General features: G+C 44.0%; 2 protein-coding genes across 2 annotated transcripts in view; one reads left to right on the top strand and one right to left on the bottom strand.

Moving 5' to 3' along the window:
• The window catches only part of COMMD5 (COMM domain containing 5), a 31,982-nt gene extending 27,287 nt beyond the window's left edge, over positions 1 to 4,695 (bottom strand). Inside the window, exons 1-2 of the mRNA XM_075068858.1 lie at positions 4,536 to 4,695; positions 167 to 327 (exon numbers count right to left, since the gene is read on the bottom strand). Coding sequence (XP_074924959.1) covers positions 167 to 327; positions 4,536 to 4,587 — 213 coding nt within the window. The 5' untranslated portion in view covers positions 4,588 to 4,695. The remainder of the gene's footprint in view (positions 1 to 166; positions 328 to 4,535) is intronic.
• A 1,777-nt stretch (positions 4,696 to 6,472) lies between these two features.
• Positions 6,473 to 21,681, top strand: FAM199X (family with sequence similarity 199, X-linked). The gene is made up of 6 exons (XM_032767029.2): positions 6,473 to 6,883; positions 10,481 to 10,700; positions 16,763 to 16,912; positions 17,299 to 17,460; positions 18,879 to 19,139; positions 20,168 to 21,681. Exons 1-6 carry the CDS (start codon positions 6,600 to 6,602, stop codon positions 20,336 to 20,338), a joined length of 1,248 nt encoding a protein of 415 aa, XP_032622920.2. The 5' UTR covers positions 6,473 to 6,599; the 3' UTR covers positions 20,339 to 21,681.
• The last annotated feature ends 434 nt before the right edge of the window (positions 21,682 to 22,115 follow it).

Raw genomic sequence — 22,115 nt, forward strand, 5'->3', positions numbered from 1 at the left:
ATAAAAGATTAGTAGCAACAAATGCATTCCCAGCAGAGATCCTTCTACCAGTTTCACATAACCTTTTTGAGCTGAGCGACACACCCCCACATGGAGAAGTTTATGCAGTCATTTGCAAGTGACACAACCTTAATTTATCAAGGCACCATGCACTCCCAGTACTTACTTCTTGTTTGAAAGTCGATATGGGAAGCCGCAGGGCCTCTCTGAGGAGAGTATACATGCCAGAGATGAGGGAAGTGAGCTGCTCTTCTGACAGATCAACGCTTTCTGCAATCGCCCTCACAGATTCTTTGCAATCTTTTCCTTCCAATGCACTAACAACAACTGCAAAGAAACCAACAGGATACTTCTTTAAAATGGAGAAAATGCGATGTGTGCAAGGACATCCAAACAAAATTATGGAAATATTTGTGTGTATGAGGAGGCTGGTGTTCCCCCCTAGTATTAATATATCACTCCATGTCTTTGTAAACACAACTGATTGTCCACCAGGTCTGTTATGCAACAATATCTTGCACACAAAGCTCAAATTGATGGAATCAGAGTTATGGTTTGAAGTGGAACTGTCAGGAGCAGTGGATCGGGGTGCAGGTGGCTCATCAGGGTGGTCCAAGTGCAGGGGGAGTGGGGCCACAGACCTGCCGCTTCTCCAAGGAACCGCATGCCTGACTTGGAGACCCCCATTGATGCCCCATCGACCACTGTGGATATCTCAGAGGAGCTCGAGACAGAGATCCCTGTCATAAACGTGAGGAAGAGAAGGAGGAGAAGCAGACACATGGAGTGGAGGGTGGGCTCCATCCATGGGCCTGTTTGAGATTGCCAAAGGGAACTGGAAATGGGATACAAACACTTTCATCATTACGTACTGCTGGGGGAATTCTGCACCACTGCGCATGCACAGGATTTATGTTCCCCGTAGAAAAATGTCTTTCTGACAGGGAAGCCACAAGAGTGATCATGTGACCCTCCCCAGCAGTATGTTTTGGTGCCCAGCGCAGCCAGCAGAGAGGTAAATCACTGTGGGGCAGAGGGCAGGACTGGGGAAGACCCAGCTGGTTGAGCCTACCCTGCGCTGGGCTCAGTTGCTAGTCCCTGGTGGGCTGGATAGGATGGGACTTCCTCTTCCCTGCACGGCATCCAGGGCCAGGTCAACCCACCCCGATTTCTCCCCAGGCTCCAGGAAGCTCTGCAAACTCTCCCCACTCCCTGCACCCATCACTCCTCAGCTATAGGGGGAGGGATTACTGTATGGGGAGCTGTTCCTCCATCCGCCCAATCCCTGTGCATCCAGACTCCCTCATACCCAGACCGCCCCGCTTAGACTCAACCTCCCACATCCAGAACCCCCTGCCAAGCCCCACTCCCCCTGCACTTGGACCACCCTGATGAGCCACCTGCACCCCGACCCCCATTCCACTGGCCCAACTAGCTGCATCTGGATCCCCACCCACCGAGCCCCACTCTCCCAGCATCTGGACCCCCACTGACCCCCCTACGGAGTTCTATCCCCCCACATCCACCCCCTCCTCCGCCGCTGAGCCTCAACCATCTTCACCTGGACCCCCCTGCAGAGTCCAATTACCATTGCACCCATAATCCCCCCAACAAGGCCCTGTGCATCCAGATCCCCCCCCAGCACCTAGATCCCCTACTGAGCCACCGACACCCAAATTGCCCCACACAGAACTCCCTCAACTCACACCTGGATCCCCCAATGCTAAGCCCCTCCACACTTGGATCCTGTCTTGCTGAGCCCGGTGCACCTGGCATGGAGGGGCAGGACCCTGGAGTGTTTCTGGGGCAGACCAAGTCCTTGCGCTGTGTCTGGGTTGGGTGCAGTATTTATCCACAGAACAGATGTAATATGGGCAGTACCAGTACAAGTACAAGATTTCCCACAATGTTGGAAAATGACTCAACCCTAAAGCTGAGGAATTGTCTTTAAAGGAAAAGGGGAAGATTCCTTCTTTGCTGAAACTGCCTAAAAGAGTGTCAATTAGTACCAATGGTGAGGACGTTTTTTCTATTAATATCTGTCCAGTAAGTGCATGTCCAGACTAGAAAAGCAGGTTGTGTTTTAAAACGCATTAGCTGGTTGTGAACAGCCCTAGCAGGGGTAGGAGAATGGGAGGGGGCAGGTGGTGAGATCAAGCTAACACATTTTCAAACACAATTAATCCAATCTATGGTAAGTGCAACATCTTGTTTAAAATTAAGTCATTTACAACATATCAGCTAGTACAGTGGTCCCCAATATGGCGCCCGCCGGGGTATTTGTGCGCACCCGCCTATTGACAAGGGAGCGCCCCGCCGCCAAGGAGCATGGCTGCTGGACAAGCAGCCACCAAAATGCTGCCAAGAAGCGGCAATGCCAAGAAGCTTCTCAGCGGCATTTTGGCAGCAACGCTTTTTGATGAGGCCGCTTCTTGGCAGCATTTTGGCGGCTGGTCATCCAGTGCCCACCACACTGAAAGGTTGGGGACCACTGAGCTAGTATGTTTTAAAACAACCTGTTTTCCTCATTTGGATATGACCTAGAAATTGGACTGGTATCAATAATCAAACAGGCTACCAGGCAGCCACATGCCAACAAATGACCCAAGAAGCAAAAGGCTCCTTCTCTCATTACTGAATCCTATAAGTATTTCTCTTCAAATCCATTTGATCTATTTTACAATGTATATTACACAAGGGGTTCTTAACCTTTTTCTTTCTGAGCCCCACCTCCCCCAACGTGCCATAAAATCTCCATGGCCCATCTGTGCCACAACAACTGTTTTTCTGCATATAAAAGCCAGAGACAGTGTTAGGGGGTAGGAAGCAGGTTAATTGTCCAGGGCCCCAAGCCACCAGAGGCCTCATGAAGCTAAGTTGCTCAGACTTTGACTTCAGCCTGGATGGCAGGGCTAGAGGCCCCAGGCTTCAGCCTCATGTGGTGGGACTTCGGCTTTCTGCCCTGTGCCCCAGCAGGTCTTAATGCTGGTCCTGCTTGGCAGACCCCCTGAAACCTGGTTGCAGCCCCAGACCTCTGGTTGATAACCACTGTATTACACTACCCTAGAATGCCTACTGTTTAATCCAGCACGTTGTTTAGAACTGCACAGCTTTACTGGATAGATTGGAATGCTGGTAACCTCATTATAGTAACATTTTCAGTTGATCCTTTTTTAAGATTGACTATTAGTAGGCAGCACGTGCAGTGGATAGAGCACAGGAGATCCAGGTTCTCATTGAGGCTCTGGAAGTGACACAGATGACTTCTCTGCACCTTAATGATACAACTCTGAAAACGCTAAAAATCCTTGTGAGTTAGGTAAACTAAATGCTGATTGAGATCAGTGAACAGAGCGTGCTGTATAAGTGCAAACATTGTTTTCAACATGAAACATTTCATCACACATCCACTGAGTCAGAGCTAACATGCCATTAGTTTATGCTGCCAGACTTACATTCAGGAGAGCTTGTATTACCTTTGGCAGGATAAACTTGAGGCTCTGGTTTGTGAATTTCTACACCTTCAACTCAGGGGTTGTATGACATTACCTATAATATTATATAAAAAAATTCACCATGCCTTCCAAGGCTGCCAATCCTTCAATGGAATAATAGTTTGTAGTACATGTACGCTCACCATACACCAGCATGTAAGCAAGAGGAAAAGATGGGTAGAGGGAGACCTGTGCTAGCTCTGCTTATTTTGGAAAAGTTTGTTTTGTTTGGGTTGTAAGCAAAAATTAACTAACAGTTTGGGAGCCAATGGAAGATTGTTTACATGCTCTAGTTACAGTGGCATTTTTGAGAGACTGTTCCCCCTACAGTAGGAAGTGGGAAATTCACAATGAACTCAGCATGAAATCTTTACCACTGACATTAAACCACTGGTGTTCATAAAACTGAGGTTCTGCTGTATTGCAAATATTTTCACGGCACCCTCCCAGCTCTAAGGTGGAGTGCCTGTGACTTTTTCCCCTAGTCATCGTCACGCCAAAACATGCTACAGTCTTTCGCAAATTGCACCGGACTGTCCTACCTCTGCCTCCAGCCTGCCCCTCTGCAAGGGACAGGGGGGACAGGAGCCCCGGGAGGAGCTGGGACCCTGCCGCGTTCCGGGGTGGGGTGAGCAGGAGCCCCGGGAGGAGCTGGGAGCCCCTGCCCGCTGCGGGGGGTGGGGGCAGAGCCGCGCGAGGAGCTGGAGCCCTGCCCGTTCAGGGGGGCAGCAGGGACACCCGGGAGGAGCTGGAACGCCCTCCTGCCCCGTTGCGGGGGGGGGTGAGTCAAGGAGCCCGGGGAGGACTGGAAGCCCCTGCCGTTGCGGGGGTGGAGTGCCAGGAGCCCCCGGCGGAGCTGGGAGCTCCCTGCCCGTTGCGCGGGGGGGAGCAGAGCCCCGGGGAGGAGCTGGGAGCCCTGCCGTTGCGGGGGGGGGGGGCAGAACCTCCCGCGGTAGGACCTGGAGCCCCTGCCCGTTCAAGGGGGGGAGCGGAGCCCGGGCCCAAGGGGAGGCGGGGAGGGCAGTCCGGCCGGCCAGCTACCCTGTCCAGCAGGCGGCGGAGAGGTTTCCTGGCCAGGCCGCACGCCCTGCATCGCCTCCACCCTCGGCGGCGCACCCGGGCCCCCCGGAACGACGGCGGCCGCAGGCTGCTCTGCCGTGCACCGGGTGCGAGTAGGTGCGGCGACCCCGCCTTCCCGGCTGCCCCATGGCGGCCCGATGCCGGCCGCAGCCACCCGCCCGGCAGCCGCTCCCGCGTCCCCAGCGCGCCCCCTGCTGGGCCGAGGCGGAAGCGCCCGCGGCTGGCCCGCCGCCGCTTGGGAAGCTGGGAGGTTGGCGAAGGGGCTGCGGGGACTTGGAGGGGGTGTAAAATGCTTGGGCCCGAGTTTAGCCTGAACTAAGACCATGCTAATAACTCCCTGCAGTGCACAGGGCGTTGCCGACGTTGTGCAGATGTTTGCAGCTGGCTGCAGGTCCCCCTGTAAACCAATTCATGGCCCTATTTCATAGCCAGCATCTGTAACAACAGCATTGCAGACACACCACAACACAGGGAAAAGGCACTCTCCTGGGCTTTCCCTGCAAGCTTCACTAGGATTGTAGGGAAGGGACAATATAGAAGAGAGAAAGAGAAACGAGGCAAATACAAATGAGAAAAAGAAGGTGCCCCAAAGAAGCATGATGCAGAAGAACAGAGAAAGAAGCCTGAACAGATCAGCATGAGGGTGAAATCAATGGCAGAAACTGGTAGGCACCCTATGCACCTGAGGGTGAGGAGGAGAAAGAAATACAAAAGACTAAAAAAAGAAAGAGAAGCAAAAAAGTAGATACAGGATCAAACTCACAGAACTAGATATTAACACATGTAGCTGTCAAATAACTATTGATTCCATTCCTCTTCTCATCTATGTTTGTGCCTCTGCACTCTAGAGCAGACCCGGCTCTCCCCTTAGACGTCGCTGTTATTGTGTGTGGGGTGTGTGTTTCGGGGTGTGGTTTGTTGAATTATGTGTATAATGCAGTTATTTGCTGCTGGGTATGTTGGATGTGTATGTGGCTGGCTCTGATAGTTGCTGCATATGGGATGTATACAGCTGTGTGTGTTGCTGGTATAGGGTGTGTGTAGGGAGTGTTGCTGAGTGTGGTGTATATTGGATGTGTGGCTGGGACGGTGTGTCTGTGTGGCTGGTGTATGCTGGGTCTGGGCTGTGTGCATGGCTGGGGTTGCTCCTGGGTATAAATTGTGTGTGTGTGTGTGTTGCTGGGGGTGGGGTTTGTATGTGTGGCAGGGGGTGTTCTTACGTATGGTGTGTGTGTGGCTGATGTATGCTGGGTATGGCCTGCGTGAATGGCTGGGGTTGCTTCTGGGTATAAGTTGTGTGTGTGTGTTGCTGGGGATGGGGAATGTGTATGTGGCAGGAGGTGTTCCTGTGTATAGTGTGTGTGTGTGGCTGGTGTATGCACGGTCTCGGCTGCGTGAATGGCTGGGGTTGCTCCTGGGTATAAGTTGTGTGTGTGTGTGTGTTTGTTACTGGGGATGGGGGATGTGTGTGTGACAGGGGGTGTTCCTGGGGATGGAGTGTGTGTGTGTGTGTGGCTGGTGTATGCTGGGTCTGGGCTGTGTAAATGGCTGGGGTTGCTCCTGGGTATAAGTTGTGTGTGTGTGTGTGTTGCTGGGGATGGGGGATGTGTGTGTGACAGGGGGTGTTCCTGGGGATGGCGTGTGGGTGTGTGTGTGGCTGGTGTATGCTGGGTCTGGGCTGTGTGCATGGCTGGGGTTGCTCCTGGGTATAAGTTGTGTGTTGCTGGACATGTATGTGTCTAGTGGTGTTGGATTCCGTGTGTCTCTCTCTGGCGGTGCTGTGGATGGCTCTGGGCTCTGATCACTGGCGGCCTAGGGCTGTAGTTCCCCTCCGTCGCAGCAGGGGGCGCAGCCTCCCGGTCTCCTCCCGGAGCCGGAAGCGGCGGCGGCTGGCTCCCGCTCTGAGGTGACTGAAGCCTGGCACCGGCCGGCCTGTAATGGCGGCTCCCGCGGCCCGGCTGCTGTGCGTGTGAGCAGCTCGCGGACCCAGCCCGAGCCCGCGCTCTCCTGGCCGGGCCCCCGTCCATGGTGGCGCCCTGGGCCCGCGAGAGCAGCAGGTGCTTGAGGCCGGGCGAGCCAGAGCCGCCGCCCGGGCCCCCCGCCCTGCCCTGCCCTGCCCGTGGCGCCATGAGCGAGGCGTTGTACGAGAAGTTCCTGGCCCCGGACGAGCCCTGCCCGCTGCTCTGCCACCAGCCCCCGCCGCGGGCCGCCAGCCTGAGCGAGGAGGGCTGCCTGGATGTCAGCGACTTCGGCTGCCAGCTCTCGTCGTGTCACCGCACCGACCCGCTGCGCCGCTTCCACTCCAGCAGGTGCGGGGCCGGGGGGGCGACCAGGGATCCCCGTCTAGGCAGCTCGGCCGGGGGGGCTGATCCCCTGCGTGGGGAGCGAGCCCCCGGCTTTGTGCTGCTTGCCCTGCCCTCGCCCCCTGGCTGTGCTTGGCACAGGCAATACGTGCTCAGCGCTCTCCCCGCCTCTTGGGCGCATGGGGGTGTCCCCGACCGAGCTGTTTTCCTGAATCTGCCTGTAGGAGTAAAGGTGGTTCCCCCCAGCAGAGTGAGTGCAGTCGGCTCAGCTTCATTGAAACCCTTCCATCGCCAGAGTGTAACTGGACATTTGGGCAGGTAGAATGAGAGTTTAGGCAAGAGTTGAGCTAATTTAAATTGAGCTAGCTGGGTTGGGAACCTGCACTCGTTTCCCTAGTGTAGATAAGGCCTTTCTGTGCATTAGTTCCCTCCTTGCCCACCCCCAAGAAATTTGCAAATCCCTGTATTATTGCCCAGCCACAGTGATATAGTAGCACGCCAGTAAGCCAAAAAAACCCCCATACTGTGCTAAGTATCCGAGGGGTAGACAGGTTAGTCTGGATCTGTAAAAAGTGACAGAGTACAGGACTCTTCATCCTGTCTTACTATCCTAGTAACTATTTGCGTCTCCTCCACCCCAGCTCCCACCCCAAAACACAGCCAGACCACATACATGCCAAATACCATTTGGATTAGGCTTGCTTTCTGCAGGGCTAATTAGTTTAGTGACATTATGGCTGGTATTAAAATGGGGTTCAGATAGCTATCCTATGGTGCATTTGTGGCCTTTTTGAATCTTCTAGAAATCATTGTGTTTGGGAACTGTGGGATAGGAACTCAGAGGGTGTTGCAGCTGAAACAATTTAGAACAGCACTAATGTGGGCACAAAGCAAACCTGCAAAGATTCAGAACATGAGTCAGAATGGCTAGAGTGGATGGATCAAAATGTTTCTGCTTGAACTACTGCAGTCTTCACTTTTCGGTTAAGAACTGTTTGATTTTTCTGGCGCAAATCGAGTCTTATGGCATTGGTGAAGTGTAACTTCCAAAAGTGCTCAACTAGTTTTGCTAAAAACTACCACTTCTGTTTACTACAAAAGACAAAGGAATCAATTCCCAAAGCGAAAAAATAATTTTGTCTACCCAAGAAGCAGATCTTGTATAGGTGTACATGGAAGTGACTTTCTGTATGTCAATAATCAGTCATGCTGAAGTTGCGACAACTTACAGATCTGGGCCCTAGATGTGAATTCAAGATAGTTTTGACGATTCTCAGTTTAGACTTGCATTATAATATTTTTGCATTATACATGTACATCTAATTCCCGCACACTTTACTTTTTTATTATTTAATGTAAATATGGCAAGTACTTTGCAAAGTTTGAATTTAGACTGAGAAGTAACATACCAACTTCCAGCTCAATTTACATTAAACTAAGTTAACTTAGGCTTTGTCTACCCTGGCACTTTTGTTGCTAAAATGTTTGTCGCTCGCGGAGGTGAAAAAACATGCCCCGAATGACAAAAGTTTTAGTGATGAAAAGCGCCTGTGTGGACAGTGCTTCGTCGGTGGGAGCAGCACTCCCGTTGATGAAGCTACTGCCCCTCATTGGTGGTGGTTGTATTTTGTTGACAGGCGAGCTCGCTCCCTGTAATAGAGCAGCCGCACAGCGCACTTTACAATGGCATGGCTGCAGAAGGGGCAGCAACAAAACTGTGCCATTGTAAGGGTTGCAGTGTAGATATAGCCTTAGAAACATGGTTGACAGTGGAAAAGCTGACAGGCCCTTAATCATAGCATTGCTAGCCATCATTCTAATACAAACATGATCAAATAAGTGTGCTTTCATTACTCAGTGTGAATTCAATTATATTTTCTCCCTCTGGGCTTTTGCACTATACTGCTATAAAGCCTGCATGTGACCTAAACAATAGGTTCATGTATTTCTGATCAAATGTGAGTGGCAAGCTTGTAAATATATGTGTAGGTTATTTTTAAATGTTCCTCCTTATAACATACCTGTCATTCAAGTTTCTGAGCATGTGTAACCAGCTTCTGTCAGTTAACGCGTCAGTATTCTGCACCTTGAGCTAGTTCCTCATTTCTTTAGGAAAGTGTATAACTTGTCTTCATTATTTTTTTTAATTCACTTTGTCCTTGTCATCTTTCGGAATATTCTACTTACTTCCATAGTGTCTGCAAGTACTCTGTATCTTTTGAAATTTCAGGTAAATATAATGCAATTCTTATGTATGTAGGTATACTATGTTCAGCAACCAGACACCACTCTTTCTTTCATCAAGTTTTTGAACTATTTTGGTGTTTGTGTCTGATCAAGTATAAGGAGGCTAGCAATGGCTTTTACAGCCCATGAACTTCTCATAAGAAATGGGCAAATACAGTATTATTTAGGCCACCCATCTTCATTCATTAATGATTTAGGGCAAATATTTGGCCTGTTGGAATGTGCAAATGACATCCCAAGAAACAAGTGTTGACAAGCAAGCATATGTGAAAATCAAGTAAAGGTGCTGAGAGGCATGCTTCCCACATCGGAAAGTGTTGCTCTTCAATCTGTGATTAAAGGGATATTCGAATAGTAATCAATATGTCAAATGGATAAAACTTCAGATATTAAACATAGCTTGCATGGCTTTGTACAGTGACTTTTGGAAACCTTTGACTTTTCCAAACTCTTCTGGGATTGGGCCAGCGTGCTGTCCAATTGTGAAACATAGTCAAGTCTCTGCTCATCATATTGGTGAAAAATAATTGAGATGCTGAAACAAATTTCCTGACCTTGCTAAACTTCATGTGAGTGGGTCATCAGAGTGAAAACCTGTTCCACGGCTTTCTATGGGACCAGTCAGACTTTCCAGTTGGAAATATACTTTCCCTGATTAGCACAATTAAATAATTTGTAATAATGAAGCTGTGGAGAACATAATCAATCTTTCTTAATTAGTATTGATTAAGGTATTGGATTTTTTTCAAGTGGATCGCTTTCTGTATTCTCTGCTCTTCTGTGTCATCTTTAGAGTGAAAAGCTCTGTATCCTATATCTTTTTTGGCTTTGAGAACAGAGCCCAAAATATTGAGTAAATGAATCCCAGATATTTCCCTGGCAAGCATTGACTTCATGGGATCTACTCACATGAGAGAGAATTATGCTTGCTGACTTCCTGTTCTGTCTTTTAAATACAAGACCATCTTCCTTCCCTCATCTAGTGTTGGTACCTTTAATTTTGTCATGCCTATTATGGAAATACTTTTAAACAAACTGGAAATAGTTTTTAAAAACTACATTTAATTAGAAATCGGAGACTCAGATATGAGGAAATTATGGCTGTCTGTTGAAATATTTTAGTACACATAGTCTTTAAGTATTCATCCTTTGAATTTTTCTTGATTTTGTGTGTGTAAATTAGACTCTTAATATCTATTTAAATGCATCTTATTAGATGAATGAATTTATTTCCAGGAAATCCACATGTAACAACTGATACAAAGGTATGGATATTTTAATGTACATCTTCAAAGGACAAAGCATTTTTTCGGTGAGTGTGTGTACTGCTGTTAATTTGTTTGGTATGCTTTGCAGGTGGAACTTGACTTCTTGTGGAACAAGTGTAGCCAGCTCAGAATGCAGCGAGGAGCTCTTTTCGTCAGTTTCAGTTGGTGATCAGGATGACTGCTACTCTCTATTGGATGACCAGGAGTTCACATCTTTTGATCTGTTCCCAGAGGGTAGTGTCTGCAGTGATGTCTCTTCTTCTATCAGCACATACTGGGATTGGTCAGACAGCGAGTTTGAGTGGCAGGTAAACTATTTCAGTGGTCAACGCAGCAGATGAAGTGGGATCTACTAGCTGCTGTTTGCAGTTTTGACTCGGAAGTAAATGTTTGAGGCTCTTTAATGGCATGATAAACTCCCACTGCCTATGCTGAGATTCAGCAGTAAAGGAAGTGTTTTGATAGACCGTTTTATTACAAAGTTCCCATATAGAATTTTGATGACAAGACATGACCAGCTTCTGAAATAGGGCTGTTGCATATTATGGTCACGTTCAATTTTAGTTATTAGCATATCTTGCATCTGTGAGGCCAAATCCTTTGATGTGGGGCATCTGCATGTGTATTGGAATCTGGCTGTGTATACCTTGCACTGGCATTCAGTGTGGCTGGGTTGCCGCTGCGCTCTTAATTCCCATTTGTGATTTTGGCTCTATGCGGCCATTAGTAATCACTGTGGACCAGCCATATGTTCTGTGGTCCAAGGATATCATAGAAATCATAGAATCTCAGGGTTGGAAGGGACCTCAGCAGATCATCTAGTCCAGCCACCTGCTCAAAGCAGGACAAATCCCCAGACAGATTTTTTTTTTTTTTTACCCCAATTCCCTAAATGGCCCCCTCAAGGATTGAACTCACAACCTTGGGTTTAGCAGGCCAATGGCAGAGTGCAAAGATGAGGTTTGTGCTACCTTGGCACTTTCCTCCCAATCTGTTATGTGCAATTCAATCTGACATCAGATTCTAATTTGGTATCTTTACAATTTTTGTTTTGTTTTTGCATATAGCAGTGTTTCACCTGTGGAACGTGCAAATGTTCTTTCTGTTACAGGTTTAGATTTTATTATTTTAACTGTAGTTAAATATATGGAGCATGCTGTTCTAGAATAAGTGTAATCATCGATTAAAAGCATAATCTTCTCTTCATCTTTCATGGACTTTAGTCATATCATACAGGGTGTGTAATACTCTGCAGCCATAGAAACATACACTCTGTTCCAAATGTGATTTAACCCCCCTCCACCCCAATTTAAGCATTCCATGATGAATTAGGAATGTTACAGATATCCTGCAAAAGAAAAACTGTAAATGACATTGTGTGGGATATCGTTAGCTAAAAGTAGCTCTGTTTTTCTTACTGCAGCTTTAGAATCCCAATTTTAAACTATATCCCTTGTACAAAAAGAATTCCAACTGCAGTTTTATAATGCAGCTTATAGAAATACCTCAGAAAATAACCCAGATGACTTAGTTCCCCATTGAGATGTGAAATGTTCATTACCAGGTGGACACAGTGGGATTATTTTAAAAGAAGATTTCTTGGTTGTTTGATTAGCTGGCAGTTTTCCTTTTGAGTGGTTACTGGACATTTTTTCTGTAAGCATTTGCTAGAAGAGACCTACTTGACTGGACTTGTAGAGCTTTGGAAAAGATTTTTTCATTGCTTTTACAACCTTACACAGCAAATTCCATAAGTGAGTAATACAGTTGTCACATTTACACTTGAAGTGGATCAGAAATTACATGTCAGTTGTACAAATGAAGCTAGTTAAAATTCTGCTGTTGCTTACAGGAAAAAAAAAGTGATGCAGGTGTCTTGTGTAGTTACTGTGTACAGTACAAATAAATAGGTTTCCAATATTTTCAAACCATACTTTTAGAATAGAATGTTTATTTTACAATGGAAAATATTCCCAATTATATAACTTCTGTTAAACACCTGTAATTATTACAGGTTAATTATGGGTTCCCTGGGTACACGAACGTGCAGGTAATTAGAACTATATGGTTCAGAATGTCTATTTTAATAAATAACCTCATAATTCGAAATGTGGCTTGATAAACAAAATATAGTAAACTGAATATTAAATTTTTGGGTAAAATTAAATACCTTTATTTTAGGGCGTCCCTTTGAAATTTAAAGCTACCATTTTTTTTATATGTGCATACGTTCGTCTTTGTAGGTCTAAAAAAAATGAATTATAGTCCTTAAATGACAATAGTATTTCTGCAATGTTAGGGCCATCTGGGTTTAAGTAACAATGTACTGTCATTTGAGTTGTATTTCTAAACTTTTGAATAGTCTTTTTGAAATGAGTGTTGTTTATGTTAATAGGAATGAACCAAAAACTTCATCTTTTTAAAATAAACCTTCAAAACATTTAAAAAAAAATGTGTTAATACATAAATGTGAAAAACTCAAATTCCACATGTTCCAGGAATTGGTATGTATATAACACGTGCAGTTTTGAAAACCAAAATCTAATCAAAGTAAACTTAAATCTATAAAATCAATTTAAACCAATTGCAATAACCATTTTAAAATTTATTTATGAATCTGTTGCTTCCCTTTTCTAAGCATCTGAGCACCTTATAATAACTAGTTACTTTTATATAATAAAATACCAGCTTGTCAATGTAAAGGTCAGAAATTAAACCTTGTTCCTCCACTTCCTGTTTTTAAACTAAATAAAACATTCTCAGAAATTTGACCAAACAGATAAGTATTGTACCGCCCTGAAGCATGTTAAACTCTGGCTGTAGTGGACTCTAGAAGGAGCACTTTGCCCTGCCATGGGAAGTTTAAGCTACATATATTGACAGAGTTACTCACGTGATGGAGGAGAGAGAAGTTCCAGATTATAAATATCTTCTTGAATGGTACTCAGCACAGAAGTGAGTAAGTAGCCATTGCGGACAACAGGTTTGTGCTGCCTTCTGCACTAACTGAAGCTTTTAGGGACTTTTCATGGCTAGCCCCAAGTAGCCTGTGTTGGAGTAACACAGTCTGGAGGTAATAAACATGGATCATTGGTTTGGGGATGCCTCAGAAGACAATGATCACAACCTCCAGGCCAGCCATACACAAAGAGAGATAGTATGTGTTACAGCTGATAGCTGAGACCTCAGGTGCAGTGGTAAAATCCAGACTGCAAACTGTTGGCAAAGGTTGGCCTTACATCCACACAAATGGAAGGTGGGCTTTTCACCTTTGCTAGTTGTGCCCAGATACTTCTCCTTAGCCATCAGCATTGCTTCCATTGTAATTGAGTTTGGCCTGTCCCCACCTCTGAAATCTGGCATTACTTGAGGGCACCCTCAACCTCAGTATTTGTCTGAAGTTTCTTTAGTACCACTCTGTCACTGAGCTTCCTTAAAATTGGTGAGTAAGAGACTGTCCAGTAATTGACTAGCAGTGATTTTCTGAGCAGGCGCTTCTTCATATGCTATTTAAGTATAGCTGGCACCCTGGCTTTCACAATGGGAAGCATTAACAATCCTCAATGAAGGGCTAAAACCCTTCTCATTAGAATTCATTAGCCATGTGGCAAGGCTCCAGATTGATATAGTTGGCTGCAGCCCATGCAAAACCTCACAGAGTGAAATTGGACAGAATGCCAGAGAAGGTAGTGTGTTCGTAGCCAGCTGCTCTAGCACTACTCCAATAGTGCCAGCTTAACCAGCTTGTGTTTGGCTATTTTTTTTTTTTTTTTTTTTTTAATTCTTTCTGGTATAAAAAGTTTGACTCTAACAGAACATAGGCAAATCAGGTTCACTTGATTTCCCTTCACAATGGTCATTCCTGTTGGATGATGCTTGGCAGAGAATGATGCTTTAATAGAGAACATTATTCCTGAGGGCATTCTGTGCCAAAAAATTAAAAATTCTGCACACAATATTTTAAAATTCTGCAAATTTTATTTGTTGGATGGAGAGGCTTCACTATGGCATTGGGGAGCACAGGCCACTGGCTGAACAGATGTGGGCTTTCACTGTGCAGCTCCCCACCAGGATACGGACTCAGTGGTGAAGCTGCACCCAACCGTGATGCAGAACAAGGACTGGATATGCCCAAGAAACAGTCCAGGCCCTGCCCCTTCGTGCCAGGTGCACCAGGTGTGAGCAGGCAGGCTCAGCAAGGCAGGATCTTAGTGTGGGGGGATCCAGGTGTGGGTTGAGAGGGTTCTATGTGGGACCATCTGGGTGCGGGCAGCTCAGTGGGAGATCTGGATGCGCAGGGGTTTGTTGGGGGGGGGTTCTGGGTGCAACAGTAATGGGACTTTGTGGGTGGTGGGTCCAGGTGAAGGTGTTTGGGGCTCAGCAGGGGGAGTCTGGGTGTGGGGGGCTCAGTGGGACATCCAGATGCTGGGGGAATGGGGCTCAGTGGGGTGGGCATCCAGATGCAACTGAATGGGTCTTGTTGGGGTGAGGATCGCGGTGTGGGTGGCTTGTTGGCATGGTCCAGGTGCAGGGGGAGTGGGGCTCATCAGGAGGGAGTTCTGAGTGCCGGGGAGTGAGGCTCAGTGGGACGGTCCGGATTCATGGGGTGAATGGGGAAGCAGCTCCCTGCACAGGGATCCTTCTCCCTGCGGCTGAAGAGCCATGGGTGCAGGAAGCATGGGGGAGTTCACAGAGCTTCCTACTGTTAGGGGGCTTATTCCTTCACCCTCTCACTTCCCTGGTCCTTCTTGCATGAACAGAGAGCAACAATACCCAAAGTCCAAAGGTGCAAACAATTCGATGTTTATTGGGGTGAACTTCCAGCAAGCATGATTCCAGTTTCCTTCCTTAGTGTCCTGTTTCCAAGCTCTGACACCACAGAGCCTTGTCTGTGTCCCTGTTCCTGTTTCCATTCCCCCACTTAGCAAAACAAGATCCCAATTCCCCCACCCCCAGTCCCTGTTCCCATTTCCCCCCCTTAGTGAAACATGATTCCAATTCCCCCACCCCCATTCTCCCCTTACTTCCTGATCAACTGCAGACTATATAGTAAAACTTGTGTTCTGCTTAGCTGTACCTTAACCAATCATTTTATTGAAATTTAACTAACCAATCCTAACATATTGTAACATGATTATTTAACCAATTATATCTCTCCACCTTAATTGGTTTATACCCAACAAAATTAATTATACAGCAGACAGAAACAGTCAGAGAACCAGACAGAGATTATACAGACAAACAATAGGGAAGTGGAGACTACAGTGATAGACAATACAGATATGAGGATTTCACATTCCAGCTATTGATAAATGAGTTCTTGCCAGACGGGATGCTATCAAACTAAGTTTCCTTTTACATCTTGTAGGCTCTTCCCTTTCTCTGGAGGTAATAGGAATATCAGGACAGGATTGTGTTCCTAACAGCCCAGTAGCACCTTATTTCAGTGTGACTAGTTTGGAAAGAGGATGTGACCATACACTTCCCAGTTTATGGCTGGACTCTGCTGCTTAGCTGAAGGCCTTAGCCTAAGAACCAGGCCTCAGACTGTCACAATAAGAGAAGGCCCTTACACCGGCAGACAGTGATTTTGATTCTTTTGTACCTCTATAACTAGCTAAGTGATAAGAATACACCTAAATTCTTAAAAGTATAGGCCTTTGCAGACAGGCCTGAATATCTATAGCCTAACACCTACAGCTGGGGGAGATATCTGGGGCTGGGTCTGACCCATCCCCGGATGCTGTGCAGGGGAAGAGGAAGTCCAATCCTCCCTAGTCCAGCCGGGACTAGCAGCTGAGCCTAGTGCAAGGGTAGGAGCTACCAGCCGTGTCTTCGCCAGTCCTGCCCTCTTCCCCACAGCAATTTACCTCTCTGCCAGCTGCCCTGGGCATCCAGTACTGATGGGAGGATGGGGGGGGGGTTCGCGACTGCTCTTGTGGCTTCCCTTTGCTTCTTCGTCAGGAAGTAATTTTTCTGCGGGGGGGACATAAATTCTGCACATACACAGTGGTGCAGAATTCCCCCAGGAATAGAATATACTAGCATAGCATGTTAATGGATAGGGAAGAGTGAAATGCTGCATAATTCTGCCATTTCCCTGAATGCAAATTGAAAAGGGAAATCATGAAGTAGAAAACTGCATAGTCTGAGTTTGCTACGCGTCACTACCGTAGATGGTTCATGAAATTAACTTTTATGCTTTGCAGTTGTAAATCATTGTTGGTTTGTTTGGATTAAGAACTTATACTTTGCCCATTTGACAGCATATTTTGCATGGTTAATGGTATTGATCTGACTGTTTTTTTTACTCCTACCTAGCATATTTTGAGATTTTGTTCTATTTTTTTTTTCTTTGTACACGTATAAGTTGCCTGGCAGTGACATTGCAAGTGGGAGTGATGTACTTTCTGATGTCATACCTAGTATTCCAAGCTCTCCGAGCTTGCTTCCAAAAAAGAAAAACAAACATAGGAATCTTGATGAACTCCCATGGAGCGCAATGACAAATGATGAACAGGTAAGCTTTGTTTTCATTTGTATTGGAGAGAACCAGTGTGGATGTACAGAATAATTAAGACTCAATTAAATTGTTAGTTTAATAAAAGTTTTATTGGTTACAGCAATATAAGCATGATTTTGAAAAATTGTACATGGCTATTGAAGTGAGAGATGAAATTCCTTGTCAAGCATTCATATTGAGATGGTTATCTTTTTCCTTTACTTTTCATTCTGAATTTTTGTCTTCGATGATACTCAACTAGGCTGAGTCAAGAATCATAGGAAATGCAACATTTGAGAGCATTTCTTTGATCCCACATGGTACTGGTTCCTTCCTTTTATTTCTGCTTTGACTCATATTAAGAGCTAACAATTTTTAATAACTTTGTGTTTTGTTTTTATTAGGTTGAATATATTGAATACCTGAGTCGGAAAGTCAGTACTGAGATGGGTCTTCGAGAGCAACTTGATATTATTAAAATTATTGATCCCACTGCTCAGATCTCGCCTACAGATAGCGAGTTTATTATTGAATTAAACTGTCTCACAGATGAAAAATTGAAACAGGTAGGTTAAAATTTTAGTATGTGTCTGTTGAATTGGAGTTACCATTGCCCTGTGGTATGTGTTGATACATGTCTCAGAACATCATCTATTGGGTTGTGACTTATGATTTTTTTCCGTATTCATGGAGTACCAGTGGGCAGGATGGAACACAAAGTTTGTTGAACTTTGGCTTTTTTCAACAGTTTCATATCAGTATGTGATCCTGGACCTTATATGAAACACAGTAATTACATAAATGTGGCTGAAGTGGTAAGTTAGTTCTGGCATATGAAACAATTTCAGACAAAATACTTGCTGAGTAACTTTTTCAAGATTTAGGCCTCAATCCTGCAACTGCTTCCTGTGATGTGTAACTTCACTCATATGAGTAGTCCCAAAGTGAAGGTACTGCTTGTGGGACTATACTTATACACCTACATAAGGACTGGGGCCTTAATGTACCTGCAAAAACAAAACTAAACTTTAAAAAAAACAAAAACCCAAAGGCACATATTGAGTAGATTTGATTAAAGGCTGGATCATTACTTTGTAAGTAGCTTACCCTTTTTCTTGTTCTTACAAAACTGGAATTCTCATGAGAGGCGACATAATTCTTCTGATTGATTTGGCAGCTTTCTATATGAACATTTTTTGGGGAAAAAACTTATTGAAGCAAGAGGATTATTGGCCTTATAGAAAATAGAGCAGTAATAACTCTTCACTGCGTGTGCAGAGTAGCTACTCAGCCAACCCTTAGTGTCACCTGATGAGGTGGACAGTACCGCATAGCTTCATCTTTATCATAAGCTTTGTTTTCCCTCCACTTATATTATTGCTGAACCTGTTTTGCGGCCCGGTTTTGGCATGATGCCAAGCACCCTCAGCTTTTATTGAATTCAATCGAAATTGAGTGCACTCAGGTCCCTCATAGATTCATGCCCATTTCATATTTCAGAACACTTAAAAAACCCTAATCCTAACCTAAAAGGGGTAAGAATCTATTCTTCTGAGGGTTACTACTGGGTATGTCTGTGTGGTACAATAAGTTTATAAAACATACTTTGCTTAAACAAATGTTAGTTGTCTTTTTACTACTGTGGCTGACTTTCTATGTGGTGGTATATTTTTTGTAATACATTAAATAGAAAGGGGAAGAATGTTTGTTTATATTAAAGTAAAAAGAATGTCAGGCAAGTAATTCTCTAGCTAATTAAGCCTGTTGTAAGAGAGCTGAAGTGACGATGTTAGTAGTGGTCATTACAATAAGTAGTTTTAACTGGCTAACTGAATCACTGTGTTAGACTACTCTTGGTTTAGTTTTTCCCCCAGAACTTAGTTGTAATAAACATAAAATGTGCAGCTTTTCCACTAAATATGCTGTCACAAAACAGTCCCGTACCAATCAAGGTTTTATCATTTTTAATGCTTTTGTTCTAAAGGTGAGAAACTATATCAAGGAACATGGTCCTCGACAACGGTCTGCAAGGGAAAGCTGGAAGAGAAGCAGCTACAGTTGTGCAAGCACCAGTGGTGTGAGTGGTGCAAGTGCCAGCAGTAGCAGTGCCAGTATGGTCAGCTCAGCAAGCAGCAGCAGTTCCAGTGTTGGCAACTCTGCTTCAAATTCCAGTGCCAACATGAGTCGAGCGCACAGTGATAGTAATTTATCCACGAGTGCTGCAGAGAGAATCCGGGATTCAAAAGTAAAACTTCCAATTATGCGCACGCGTGTATGTGAGAGAGAGTGTGTGTGCACATCAATTGTTTAAGTCACTTACGTGAACTGATTGTCATATTTTTACTGAAAGAAAAAGTATCACTGATAGTTGCAGGACCCAAGGAAATTTTTTGACTCGTTGCCCCATGACATGATAGTAAAATGTCTAAAGGTGTTCTTATATTGCTTTGTGCAACTTTTTTGCAAGTGAAGAATTATTTTGAGATGTGTGTATGTGGTAGGGCTTAGACTAGTTGGATTTGTTTGTTTTGAATATTTAAAGAGCTGATAAATCAACTTGACTTTTTTAATGGTAAAAGCATGTGTTCTTTCTTTGAATTTATTAAAGATCAATTTAATCTTTCAGAGCACAGTACATGAATATTCAAGAATACTTGATCTTTGTGATATAACTTGTCTGATTTCCTAATTTCTTTTTGTTTATTCAACATATTTCTCATAGGTTACTTGCCCATGCAAGCATAGTTGTACACTGAGAAGTGATTCGTTAAAAGTAACATTACAGCATCTGTGTCTCAGTGATTTTCATTTTGTATGTGTGTTTCTTCCAATTTTGCAAACTCAGTCTGGGATTTAAGATAAGCTGATTTCTCTTGGTCTCGTGACTCATCACTTACAGTTAAGGTTCTTCATCTCTAAGGCTCAGTTTTACTATGCATCCTCTTCCAGTGAGTTTTCACAAATATAACTGATAGATACTTAAACAGTTTGGACAATGCACAACATGGAATAGAATTTGCATCTTGCTCACTCTTAGTTTCATTGGCTCTGCATGGCTAAACAGTAAAAAGTTGCTTATTTTAGTGACAAAATTAAGTATGATTTTGAATAAACACATGGAATAGATCTGAGTAAGGGTGCCTTTTTTAGTCAATTCTCAGAGCAGTTTTATGTTCACTAAAATCCACCTTTAATGTTTCTAATAAAGGACCGTTTATTCCAGTAGTCCAGATATACAAGAACTCACTTTGACATTTGTCTTTATTTTGACAGAAACGTTCTAAGCAGCGGAAGCTACAGCAAAAGGCTTTACGCAAGAGACAGCTGAAAGAGCAGAGACAGGCTCGTAAGGAAAGACTGAGTGGATTGTTTCTTAATGAAGAAGTGCTCTCTTTGAAAGTGACTGAGGAGGGCCATGAAGGAGATGTGGATGTTTTAATGTGACAGGGATGAATTTATCAGTGTTCTTTCTAAGCCTTAAGTGTATTATCTTTGTTTACATGCGTTTCTTGACCAAAATTTTGATTAGGACAGAGTTAACAATGTATCAAACAGAACCCTCTGTTGAGTGTAATTTTAATAACTTGGACATTTAGAATTTCTTAGAGTGAGCTGACTCTTTAAGACTAACAATTTTGTCTAAGATTGAGACTTCAACAGACAATTTCACAGTGACTTTAACAAGCTGCTGAGAAGATATTGTCTAAAAAATAAGCCACTGAATTAGGTTTGTGTGGTATTTGGTTTCAAGAAGCTAACGGGAATGGATTGTTCTGTTAAATGGGTTGATACTCTTTCTTAGACACACTGATACTGATAGCAAACTTTGAAAAAAAACTGTTTCTAAACAGGAAATCTCATCTTTATCTTGTTCTGTGTGTTCCCTTATTTCTTATTAGAAGGTTTGTTTTCATGAAAACAGGATCTTAGTTATATAAGTTGCTCTGTTCTTGCCCCTCACCCTATCAAATCCTAGTACTTCATGAAATTAAATTGGATTTTTGGAAATTATGGTTATGATTTCATTTAAAGAATTATGAAGCCATTAGGGAGTAATAAGCAGAAGCAGACTTCTCACCACAAAAAGCTGTAATGCAAATGTCAGCTAGTAACAATGTAGAAGAAAACGGTCATTTTCAAAAGTAGAATTTTTTCTAGGAGGAATTGGCTGTTCTTTAAGATGTAAAACTTAGTCTCTAAAAGGTTATCTTGCTCCTCAATATTTGAATGATTAGTTTTTTGGTTTCTTTGCTAGTCTTGTTTATGTTGTTAATGGTTAATCAGTACATCCTCTTTCTTGATGTTAAGGAAAAAAACAACCCTAAAAAATGAAAATCTCATACATTACACTAATATCTACGGTTCAGTCATAGGATACCATTCATAAAAAAAGTCTTAAAAGTGTTACTGGAAACCAATGTGCAAACAATTGATGCCCAAACTTGATAGGTATTTCTTTATGGTCAAAACCTATGTAAGAATAACTATATGTTGTTACTGTTGGCAAGAGAACCTAATTATTGATGCAGCTGTGTGTTTTAACTGTATGCTGCCAGTTTATTTACCACTTGCAGGATAGTTTAAGGTGTTGGAACTTTTTTATGAGGTGTTGTATCATTGCTAATCTAACTCTCAGAGTACTGGTTTGGTTGTATAGCCTTTTGAATAAGTGTTGCGGAGGAGAACAAGACACACCTTTTAGTTTTTATTTCTGCACTTGGAAACTCAAATTGAGATGATTTTATTCTTGACAATTAGTAAATGAATTTCTGACTTTATTATGGAAATGTTTGTTGTTGAGTTCATCTTTTGTTTTAGATACAATTGCTGTATGTTCATTCAAATGCAACTATTAGAGGTGAAAGAGGTGACTAGAACGACCCAGTTCTGAATTCAGGAAGGTGACCTTTCTGATTTATAGTGGTGCTTCATGAATATCATTTAGAATGGTTCACTCTGGAGAAAATGAGTTTGTCTCTTACTGTCAGTTTAATGTGGCCTCAGAAAACAGGAGTCCTGAAGTGAGTATTTTCAGGATTGGGACCTAACTCTGCTTGTAAATAACTTTACACGTGTGAGTAGTCCTGTCAACTCAGTGTGACTATCCACTAGTGCAAATGTTTGCAGGATTGGGCCCTAAATTAGTCCTGACAGTAGAATTTTATTGTTTTCTGGTGGGCTGCAAAAGTTAAATTAAGGAGAAAAAAAATCTGTGGACAAA

The sequence above is a fragment of the Chelonoidis abingdonii genome, chromosome 8, assembly GCF_003597395.2.
Source record: "Chelonoidis abingdonii isolate Lonesome George chromosome 8, CheloAbing_2.0, whole genome shotgun sequence".
NCBI classification, from domain to species: Eukaryota; Metazoa; Chordata; order Testudines; family Testudinidae; genus Chelonoidis; species Chelonoidis abingdonii.

Bases quoted from the DNA above. Each gene is read 5' to 3' on its own strand.
- FAM199X (XM_032767029.2), top strand. From the start codon at position 6,600: ATGGTGGCGCCCTGGGCCCGCGAGAGCAGCAGGTGCTTGAGGCCGGGC. The intron at 10,701-16,762 runs GTAAACTATTTC...TACACGTATAAG, and splicing joins ACAGCGAGTTTGAGTGGCAG to TTGCCTGGCAGTGACATTGC. The intron at 17,461-18,878 runs GTAGGTTAAAAT...TTTGTTCTAAAG, and splicing joins CAGATGAAAAATTGAAACAG to GTGAGAAACTATATCAAGGA.